Source organism: Thermobia domestica, chromosome 14, assembly GCF_964235325.1.
Source record: "Thermobia domestica chromosome 14, izTheDome1.hap1.1, whole genome shotgun sequence".
In the NCBI taxonomy this organism is placed as follows: Eukaryota; Metazoa; Arthropoda; class Insecta; order Zygentoma; family Lepismatidae; genus Thermobia; species Thermobia domestica.
In genome coordinates, this window is record NC_137467.1 from 83,472,601 (window position 1) to 83,484,560 (window position 11,960).

The window sequence follows — 11,960 nt, forward strand, 5'->3', positions numbered from 1 at the left end:
AGGTACGAAACAACAAGACTGAATCATAGCTACGTCATTTTAAAACCAAAACTTTTTCTTTCCTTATTTCTCCTTCTCCTTCTTCTTCTTTAAACATAAATTGATGGAATACTAAGAGCTGAGATGCAAAGGCCCTTCCCGATTGCAATGGTGTTAACAGACTTTGGGGGAGATGACTGAAATTCAGCTCAAAACTAGAAGAGACTATGTAGATTCTATATAAAGCAAGTTGTTCTAAAGTGGATGGAATATAGTCAAGAAAGCACGAAACATTAACATTAATGACAATGGAAAATTAATGGAAAACAAATAATTCATCTACTTATTTTAAAAACCAAAAGAAGGACATGACTAAAATTCAGCTTATATACAGAAGAGACTATGTAAGTTCTATATTCCGAAAGCAAATTGTCCTAAGATGGATGAAAATGGTCAAAAAAGCACGAAAGATTAACATTAATGACAATGGAAAATCAATGGAAAACAAATAATTCATCCACTTATCTCAAAAATCAAAAGAGGGACATGACTGAAATTCAGCTTAAATAAAGAAGACACTATGTAGATTCTAAATTCCAAACGCAAATTGTCCTAAAATGGATGGAACATGTCTAAAAGCACGAAACAACATTAATGCCAACGAAAAATCAATGAAAAACAAATAATTCCTCCACTTATCTCAAAAATCAAAAGAGGGGCATGACTGAAATTCAGCTTAAATAAAGAAGACACTATGTAGATTCTAAATTCCAAACGCAAATTGTCCTAAAATGGATGGAACATGTCTAAAAGCACGAAATATTAACATTAATGCCAACGAAAAATCAATGAGAAACAAATAATTTCTCCACTTATCTCAAAATCCAAAAGAGGGAGATGGCTAAAATTCAGCTCAAGTGTAAAAGAGACTATGTAAATTCTGTATTTCAAAAGCAAATTCTCCTAAATTGGATGGAACATAAAAAAAAGAAAAAAAAGAAACATGAGCATTAACGTCAATGGAAAATCAATGATAATGTGACGTTGCCCACATATCTCAAAAACTGTAATAAGGAGATGGTTAATTGAAAGTTTATTACAAAGACATGATAAAGAGCTTAAAAAGAATGTATAGCACGTAAGGTAATTATGGATAGAACATTGTCTAAAGTCAAATTGTTTGAGTAAAATCAATAATAGTGATAAAGTATATGCATCTTCTGCGAATTACCCAGGGCGCTCCACGCAGAGGTTATGCGTTTGAAATATCTCAAATCTGGATTTGGAATCTCCATATTCGATTTAGCACGCAACATGACTTTTGACCTGATCACGTGACACAGTCCTGTCTTTATGGTAAACCGGATATGCTCTTTTACTTTTAAATGTGTTCTATTCACACTAACACTTCGGGTTAAGAAACACGAAAGTTCATCACCACAGAAAAGAAATAATGTCTTTAGATACTATCTTATACTATACTAACCTAGTTGGGAGCTCCTCTGTGGCTAAGCGGTTAGCGTACGTGCCTTTGGCGCGGGAGACCCGGGTTCGATTCCCGGCGGGAGCTCATGTGGTTCGGATTCCACGTTAATCAGTAGGTCCACGTCTCATATAGCCTCGCTGCTGAAAAGGGACGCTAAACTGAAATTCAACTCAACTAACCTAGTTGGTATTACTTCTCACCTAGTGGCTTAGATAACGAACAGGTGTTGGAGGTATATCTCTGTCTTTGGCTTATGTACAGACCTCAGTATTTTCTCCAAATCTTAACATTAACCTGACACCAGTTCTACTTTCCAACCTTAGCAACATTCAATCTCACACGGTTTCTACAACTTCAACGTTACCCAGACTTAACTTCAAATCATTTGCATAACTTTGAACCTAGACAGACTCTAGTTCGCTTCATTTTGTAACTATATTTTCTATAACTTTAAACTTACCTAGACTCAACCACATTCCACTTCTATAACCTTAAGATTACACAGAGTCAACCTAATTCATTTCTATAATTTTAAACTTGCCCAGATTCTATTTCATACCTGACCTGATAGGGGTATCAGAATAGTTATGACAACGAAAATGATGTGTATGTTAGAAAAACAGAGGCTATTTCCCTTAAGTACGCATGCGAAAAATAAATATTTGTATGTATGCTCTTTTTCAAAAGTGAAAAAAAAAGTGTTACTACTCGATTGAATGATAACATTTCTTTACTTAAAAGATTTCTTTTCTTTTCAGCTCGTAAAACAACCAACACAAATGGATCATCTATTCTCTCTGCGGAAGAAAATAAGAGAATGTGCAATCTATACCAAAATAATCTATGCGAAGACACAAGTATGAATTTCGATTTAAAATCTCACACTAAGACGATTAGTGTATGACTGAAGTTTAGCTCTAAAAGACGTTAGCTGTATTTTGTTAACAATGTATATAGTTCCTTTATATAATTTTATACACAAACATAAATATAAAATCTACAAAATTAAAGAAAGTAGTTTTCATTGCTATATAACCTTGAAATTTTTCAGTATGGTTTCAGAAATTACAAACGCACTCAAACTTGCGAAAGTTGTACGAGAGTTACCGTAAAAGTCATGTCGTCTATATAAATATTTACGAAAATGCGAACAAAGCAAGAAATTCTGAAATGTGCAAATGGAAGGTTAGTGTATATGTAAACGTTACATATAGGGAGTTGGATGAACACACATTTCATTATCAGGATATAACACGAAAAAAATCAGTACAAAGAATCGTTATTTTCCCTCCTCGTGTCTTACCTCGAATTATAACATTACAAACCATTACTGGTATAATTACAATTACACATAAAACTCAGAAGCTCATACCACTGGCATGTAGAGTCCTTCAAAGTACTCCTAAAATCTAAATTCTGATGGTGGAGTTAAATAGCCGAAATAAAACTATTCGGACTCAAGGTGAATCCTTTGAAGTATCTCCTCATATGTTCGAAGACATATGTAAACCAATTATTTCCAACTGGCCAATGTATGACAACACAACATGGATTTACACTCGGAAAAGCTGCACAAAGAACAGTAAGAGTTGCAGAAATATTAAGATAATAATACAATTTCCCCCATTCACAAGTAAGCCTATCTAATCTTTTACGTTTAATGTCAAAATATACAAATGACTTCTAGAAATGTTGTTAAGAAATCTCAGAAGCATGTCGAACAAACGTAAGTCACTTGATCGTCTTTCAGGTGTGTTATCTTATACAGGATGTATCAAAGGTCCGGAGCCATAAACCAAATCCGTTATTGGTAAAGGTACGAAAAAAAATTGAAACAGAGGAATATTGTTAGATCAGGTGGTTTTCAATATAAAATGGTGAAATTATTCCAAAATCATATCAGTCGTTTGGGCTTCACGTTGGTGTGTCCCATTTTAAATGAAGAGTAACATTTCCAGTTTAGCAGGTTGTTCGAACGAAACGTAATGGTAGCAGAAGTAACACGAGGAACATTCACATTGTCGTACAAGGGAAGCTAGAAAGGTTTGAATCCGTTTGCGAGCAATGTTGTGTTATTGTTACTATGGTGAGGGCAATACTAAACTGGCAAAACTTATTTTTTATTTAACATAAAGGCGCTTACCAGTGTGAAGCCCAAACGGATTGTGCGATTTGAAAAATTCCATTATTTTAGATTGTAAACCACTCATGTCCAACAACTTTCCATTTTTTTAAAATCAAAAGATCCGATATATTTCAATCGAAGATTTTCTTATACGCCTTATGTCTGGAGAACTGAATATTGTATAGCCAAATTCAAGCTATCACTTAACTCAGAATGATGTGCTTATTCCGCAGAAAATATGAAAACTCGATTTAAGGACCGTTCAAAAATTTTGTGGCCCCTGATCCAAGATCCAATATATTTCAACAAAAATTTTCTTGTAGGCCTTAGTTATAACTGCAGAACTACATTAGTATAATCAAACCCAAACTATCAATTAACTCAGTATTATGTGGTTATTCCGTAGGAAATACGAAAACTCGATTTAGGGGCAGTTAAAAAATTTTGTGGCCCCTGATCCAAAAACTAATTATTAGTCAAGATCGCAATTTTTTGATCCATTTGTGGTTTTCCCTAAAATTCTTGTTTCCTTATGGATTCGGATGACTTCACTTATAACAAAGTTGGATTGTTGCCGCAGACTTTTGATACACCCTGTATAAACACGTACATTATTTTGTATCAATAGCATTATTACCCAACAACGATGACATTTTTTTAAAACTCCCTTTTAACACAAACTTTGTTCGTCCTTCGTTTTAAGGTTCTTGATTTACCAAAACTCCTTTATACATTTACCCTGTGTGTGTGTGTGTGTACGTGTGTCTGTGTGTGTGTTTAGTTTATAGTGTAGATATAGCCTGGTATTTTGATCTAATCAGTTTGTATGTGTTACAACTATGTATGTTTATTTATCTTTATACCTTGGCGAGTTATATTCATATGGACGAATTCGTGTAATATGTATGATTATAAAGACGAAATAAAATAAAATAAAATAAAAATTAATTGACTGAGGGAATCAAAGGTACAAATTGATTTTCTAAATTCCTACTCTTTTTCACTTTAGGGCCTATGCTACTAACAAGCCACAAGGGCTGTCGTTATGCGGTGTAGGTTAATAACTACAAATCTCACTAACCTTAACTGGCACTGAGAATTAAAATATCAGTAAGAAAGTTTGGTTGTGCTTACGCGGAAATCCTCAAATTTAACTTAAATCACCTACACACTGATCACATTAATACTGAACATTGTTCGGGCGCAACGATGTGCATCGAAATCGAGATTTTCGAGCTTAAATACATAATCACGTGAATGCAGAATAGCCTCCATTAAGCTTGTTAGGCCAGCCAGCCATTCGGGGACAGATATGACCAAGCTGTGCCTAACCAGGTGGCTAAATACGAGCGTAGCAATTTTTGTAATTAAGCTGCCCTCCAACCAGACACAAACTTCTGACGTTTCACTCTAATTGTTAGGAACAGAATTAAACTACCCGTTTAATCTTCCTCTAAAAACATGTTGCATTTTTGCCTCCTTTATTCTCTACTAAAACCACAGACTACTACACAGACAAGTTTTTCACCTCTTGCTACAACAGTTTCTCACCTCTTGCTACAAACTTAACATCCTCCCACCTTTGATTAATACATTAATCAAACAAATATATATATTACATAAGGTACAGTCTCAATCTAAAAATTTCTTAGGGAATTTCACTTGCCTACCACTCCTTGTGGTTACAGTCTTTTCAACTTTAGGTACACTTGAAATCCCTTTAACTTTCTCTGCAAGTAGTTCCTCACCGGAAGTTATTTCCAAAGGAAACACACGTTGAATGGGTCGAATCATCTCACCCGATGAAGTTTTCAAACGAACAACTCTGTACAGTCCGTCTCTACCAGGATACACGTCAATGACTTTAGCCAAGGGCCAAGCCACTCTCTTCTTATCTTCTAGCTCCAACAGAACTACATCACCTTTCTTGATGTTTTGGTAAGTATCTGTCTTCCCAGGCCGTTGTATTAACTGGCTTAAATATTCATTCCGGAAGCGTTTCCTTAAACTATCTCTTAAATTTTGTTGATGTCGAAATTTCTTGTCAAAAAAGAAACGATCCAGATTATCTAAATCTGGTACACCTACATTAGAAATATCTTGCAAAAACATTGCAGGTGTAATAGGAATGGGATCATGTGGATCATCAGAAACATAAGTCAGGGGTCTTGAATTTACTGTAGCCTCACAATCACATACAATGGTCAGTAACTCCTCATACTGTAGAGATGCACGTCCCAATACTCTCCTTAGAAGCCTTTTGACAATCTGTATAAGTCTCTCCCAGAAACCACCCCACCATGCCGCTGTAGGCGGATTGAATTTCCATTCGATTCTTCTTACTGAGGCTTCTCTTTGTATTTCATTCCAGTCCACTTCATTGAGCAAATTACTTGCGCCTACGAAATTTGTCCCATTATCACTAAACACAATCTTCGGACGTCCTCGCCGAGCAATGAACCTTCTAAATCCAAGCAGGAAACTCTTAGTGGACAAAGATGTGGTGAGTTCAAGGTGAACAGCTCTTATCACAGCACACGTAAATAGGATAATCCAAGCTTTTGTACCATCTTTCAAAATAAGAGGGCCACTTAAATCAACACCGGTCACTTCAAATGGAGAAGCATCTCGTATTCGCTCTTCAGGTAGCGGAGCGGGAATGCACTGAATCCCTTTTGTTTCATGTCGTTTACATCTAACACATTGAGCAAGAATCCTTTTTACCGTTCTTCTACCTTTGAGAATCCAAAATCTTTCTCTGAGAGAAGTCAATACTACACTTACACCAGCATGATTCACACTGACATGTTGCTCAAAAATCAGCAATTCCACCAATTTATGCTTACTAGGTAGAATCATAGGGAACTTAAAATCTTCTTCATCCTGACGTTCTGTTAGCTTCGTCTTTACTCGGTAAATACCTTCCTTATCCTGGAAAATATCAAGAGACTTCAATTCGGACTTCCTGTCACTTGAAAAACTTTCGTCTTGTACGTTCCTTATTAAAATTCGTTCTGCCGAATTAAGCTCAATAGCTGTCAGCTCTCCGCAAACTCGTTCATTTGATTTCTTTGCATTGTTACAGAATCGAATAATCCAAGCAACCATTCTTACTATCTTTGAATACTTCGAAAAATAGGTACAGTACCACGGATCTACTTTACTCTCAACATACATGCTTATCACCAATCCCTTTTTTCTTTCAGCACTTACTTCTTCTTTATTTGTCATGACAGTAGATCGAGGCCAGTCTGTTTCTTCTTGCTTGAGCCACTGGGGACCCTCCCACCATTGCGATTCTAAAAGTTTACTAACTGAACATCCTCGGGAAGGCAGGTCAGCCGGGTTATGCTGCCCTGAAATATGACGCCAATCTTCTACATTTGTTAAATTGCGTATTTCCTTCACTCTATTATTAACAAATGTTGCCCATGGTCCTTCACTCTGTATCCAACACAAAGCTGTAGATGAATCCGTCCAAAAATATTCTTTGATCTTTTCAAAACCCATTGCTGTTTTCACAAAATTCGCTAAACGAGCTCCTATGAAACATGCCAGTAATTCTAATCTAGGTATAGTGATACCCTTCAGTGGCGCGATTCTCGATTTAGCTTGCAATAATTGTACTGAAACAGTGCCATTAACCTCAGTTCTCAAAAACACTACTGCAGCATAGGACATTTTAGATGAATCACAGAATATGTGTAAACTAGAAGATTCTATGTCTACAAACGAAACACACCTGGGTATTTTTACAGTCCTTAACAAAGTAAGTTCTTCTAACCATTTAAGAAACTGTTTGCTTGTTTTTTCCGGTAATTCAGTATCCCAACTCAACTTTTCTTTCCACGTTTCCTGTAACCAGAGTTTTGGAAAAAGAGTAACAGGACAACTGAAACCAATTGGATCAAACACTCGTTGCGCAAAGGACAAAACAACTCTTCTCGTTACTCGTTCAGGAGGTTTCTCACTTAAGTTTATGTCACAAAATAAAACATCATCTTGCTTGTCCCACAATAAACCTAGAACAGATATTGGTACACATTTCTGTTCTTCTTTGCACAACGTAGTATGCTCCCACCCTCTTAACTCAAATTTTCCTTCAGCCATAATGTTCGTTGCTTGTTCAATAAACTCTTTCAATTCATTTTCAGAATCAACGGATGTTACACAATTATCAACATACATAGAAGTTTTAAGCTTCTCAGTTACACTACTATAAGGATAATTGTATTGTTTCAAGTGGTGGTCTATTACAGCATGCAAAAGAAAGGGACTACAGTTAACTCCAAAAACCACCCTGCGGTGTCGAAACACTTTAATCACCTGTTCATTATAATCTTGCCACCACAAAAAACGTAAGTAGTCGCGATCTGCTGGATTAATAGAAATTTGTAAAAAAGCTCTTCTTATGTCCGAAACAACGCCTATCCCTTTCTTTCTGAAATTCATGAGAATGGCAGGAATAAGTTCTAACATATTAGGTCCCTTTGCTAGACAATCATTTAAGGAACGAGATCCCTTTTCTTTACACGAAGCGTCAAAAACAGGTCTAACATTTGTCGTGGAATTTACTTTAAAGACTCCCCGATGAGGTAAATAATGCCCTCGATTACCTAACTCTTCTTCTGGAACTTCTTCTATAATTCCTTCATTTTTCCAGTCTTCAAAAATTGCGCTATACTCATCAAACTTTCCATCCGCTATTAATTTCTCACTTGCTTTTCTTAGTCGCTTCTCCGATAGATCTCGGTTATCGGGAATATCACTGTTGCCATCTAGCCAAGGTAAACAAGTCTCATATCTTCCCTCTTCGTTAACAGTTACAGTTTTCTCAAAATGATCTAAAACCGCTGCGTCTATTTCACTTTTTCTCAAGGTTTCACAGGGGTCAGAAATTCCTATGGATTCTAAATTCCACAAATCTGCTAAACGTGTATTTTGATTCAAAAGAGTAAGAGTCACCATAGAATGAACACTTTCACTCATATACTCGACTATTTTTCCGACTACTACCCAACCTAGCACAGTTTGAATAGCAGTTAGACCACAATCTAAGTGATGCAAAGTTCCGGTATAAAGTTTACCCATAACATCAGCACCTAGCAATATTTCGATTTTTGGAGAACCGACACCAATATCTGAGACAATTATATTATTTGCCTTCAACTCTTCAAGCCAAGGACCTGGTTTTAGTTTTGGTATGGGATTACAAATAACACTTTGATCCAAAACCTGTATTTCAACTGCACCATTACCTACCTTACTTTTCAACATTATATTGTAACATTTATGTTCTGTTTTCTTCGAAGAACCACCTCCGAATAACGCATGTATTACTTGTTCAGTTTTCACTGGTGTGTAACACATCTCTTTAGCAGTACTAGACAAAATGTAGGACCGCTGAGAACCTGAATCAATGAGCGCCCTTACAACGCGCCTTTTACCGTTAGCTTCCAACACTACAGGTAAAGTTTGTAACACAACATCTTGTGTGCAACACTGATTAGACAAGGTAGCTTTAGGTTTCTCTTCCTCCTTTTCCGATTCGCTAGTATCCTTACGTTCGGACGGTAACTCCGCGCACATAATCACCCAATGTTTTTGTTTACAAATAACACACTGCACTTTTGCTTTGCACGTCTTTGAAAAATGCCCAACTTTTAAGCAAACAAAACACGCTTTTTTCTTTTTTACGAGTTCTTGCTTCTTGTTCAAAGAAAGCTTTGAAGCATGAAAACATTCCTTACTTTCGTGATGCTTATCACAAAAAATACAACTAACAGAATTTTTATTTCTTTCACCCACAAACAATTCACTCACGGTCATAACGTGCTCCTCTTCTCTCTTCTTTTTCTCCCTCTTATTGGAAGCTTCCATTAACTTGAAACCCGTTTTTGCAAGTGATATTCTTTCCTCACCTTCAACTTCCGCTCTCAAGAACGCCAACAACTGGTTTAACTTGTCACCATATGTTCTTTCTTGCCCATCCTCGCTACTTATTGTGACACTAGCATTTCTCAACCACACTCTTAAAATGTCCTCTGGTATGCACGATTCAACCAATGGAAATAACATCGCAGCATACTTATCAGTAGTCATTCCTATGGATTCTAGTGCTCTCAAGTACGATTCAAGTTTATCATACAACTGTGACGTATCAACCTTGCACTTTGTACTTGTAGCGTTTTTAATGACTAATCCAAGCAGTTCCCTCACATAAAATTCTATTAATAACTCTTCCCTACCAAACCTATTTTTCAAACATTCAATAACCTTAGAATAATTCTCTGCTGTAGGCGGGAAACTATCCACTATTTCACGAGCTCTGGATCCTTGTACCGTGGCTTGGATCAAGTACTGGAACTTGTCTTCTTCTTCCATCAATCTATCCTCATGAATTCTTTTAAACTGGCTCCAGAAACTCAACCAGTTTTTAACTTCACCTCCGTATTTTATTAGTTCAATTTTTGGCAGCTTTAACTTCCTCCTTGAAGTAGGCGAAGACACCACTGACACTTCACTACCTTTGTTTGACACTGCACGTGCACTAAAAAACATTTCAACCTCGATACGAGCGGCATCCATCTTTTCTCTATACTCTTCTGCCTTACCGAATTCCTGTTCAAAGTCCTCCTCTGTTTTCGTAGAATCTTGCAAAATCAATTCAGTCACTTTCCCGGTTAACTCTTCTAGTTCACCAGATAATCTTTCTAACGTAGCGAACTTTGTCCTTACAGATTTTTCTGAAACAGGTTCTTCTTTGAGCACTACTAACAAGGCATTGTGTGCACGGGTGAAAGATGCCCGTACTACTTTTCGTTTTTGTACCAAGGATTCCATATTTTCTTTCTTTGTATTCACACAAAATTACTGAGACAATAATTTGTACTTTCTTGCAAGTTTCTATCACGTCTCGAGGTCACCAAAATGTTAGGAACAGAATTAAACTACCCGTTTAATCTTCCTCTAAAAACATGTTGCATTTTTGCCTCCTTTATTCTCTACTAAAACCACAGACTACTACACAGACAAGTTTTTCACCTCTTGCTACAACAGTTTCTCACCTCTTGCTACAAACTTAACACTAATCTTCTAACCAGATGAAGAGATCCGCATCTAAGGCGAACAGATGAAAGATATCTCTGTAACACACAGCTTCACCCGTTTCGGAAATCAGAACTCAAATTGCTTATATTATTATTCGGAGATATCGTAACTTCAATTATACGTGACGATGCAAACTTCAAAAACAAGTTATTATATATCAAAAGTAAAAGAAAAATACATTTATTAGTGCAAATTTAGTTATGCACAGAGCGAACTACTCCTTCAGTATTTATACTAATATTATATAAAGCGTGTCTCTCATCAGCTGATACTGGAATTACTTAATAGTCATCAAAACTCATGTCTAAAATGCAAAGTCCCGAAGTGTTCCAATATGGTATAAAAATACAATAAACCAAAAGTAGTGCAAGGGACGTCTGTCTAAGATGTTTATTGAAGTGTCAGGCCTCTCTCTGATTGAACTGAGGGAATGGAAAACAAACAAAAAATAAAAAAATAAAGAAAACTGATTATGGGAATAAATATTAACTAATATTTATCTCCACTATTCACTGATGTTAATAGTATTTCTCCGTGTCACATTGCAAGCACACTGGTGTTTGTCAAAACTAATGATAATAAATAAAGATAAAAGTCATTATGTTTCTGCTGGATGTGGCGAGGTGACGAGTTAAAAAAGAAAACAGATAGTAATAGTATAAAATTGGTGATCTCTCTAATTTAGAAGGTCAAGTGGTAGATCTAGAAATTCATTTATATTTGGGTTGGGTTCCATGTGCTGACCATACATCATTCAACTAAAAGCAATCTGATAAGGTTAAACACATTGGCTCCATGTGCTAACCACGTACCAGTTAACTAAAACCATTCTTGTAGGTTTGGAAATCTAGTAACAACCGCATTAAGATCAATGTATACATCACTCAACTAAAGAAAGCTGTCTGTTATACCTAGAAACTCCAGTAACTATCGCGTCTAGGTCCATGTGTTGATCACATATCACGTGACTATAACCGTCTGGTAGGACCAGTATCCAGTAACAATGTGCTGACAACACGTCACTCAGCTAAAAAACGTCTGGTAGTCCTAGAAACCCCAGTAAGAATTCCGTTGGGGTCGATGTGTTGAATACACATTACTCAACTGAAAGCCGTGTGGAGGCTTAGAAATCTAGTAACAACCACATTGGGGTTAATTTGCTGACCATATGTCACTCAACTAAAACCATTCTGGTAGGCTTAGAAACTCAGCAACAATTGCGTTTGAATCAATGTGAGGGACACATGAAACTCAACTAAA

At 36.4% G+C, this 11,960-nt stretch overlaps 2 protein-coding genes across 2 annotated transcripts in view; one reads left to right on the top strand and one right to left on the bottom strand.

Annotated features, from left to right (window-relative positions):
* The window catches only part of LOC145669888 (nose resistant to fluoxetine protein 6-like), a 53,878-nt gene extending 51,418 nt beyond the window's left edge, over positions 1-2,460 (top strand). The window contains exon 13 of the mRNA XM_081738235.1: positions 2,224-2,460. Within this exon, the coding sequence (XP_081594361.1) occupies positions 2,224-2,369 (146 nt within the window). The 3' untranslated portion in view covers positions 2,370-2,460. The remainder of the gene's footprint in view (positions 1-2,223) is intronic.
* Positions 2,461-5,222: 2,762 nt separating this feature from the next.
* LOC145669889 (uncharacterized) lies at positions 5,223-10,433 on the bottom strand. Its single transcript, XM_081738236.1, has one exon. It carries the CDS (start codon positions 10,431-10,433, stop codon positions 5,223-5,225), a length of 5,211 nt encoding a protein of 1,736 aa, XP_081594362.1.
* Positions 10,434-11,960: the final 1,527 nt, after the last annotated feature.

Coding starts and splice junctions, on each gene's coding strand:
- LOC145669889 (XM_081738236.1), bottom strand. CDS start 10,433: ATGGAATCCTTGGTACAAAAACGAAAAGTAGTACGGGCATCTTTCACC.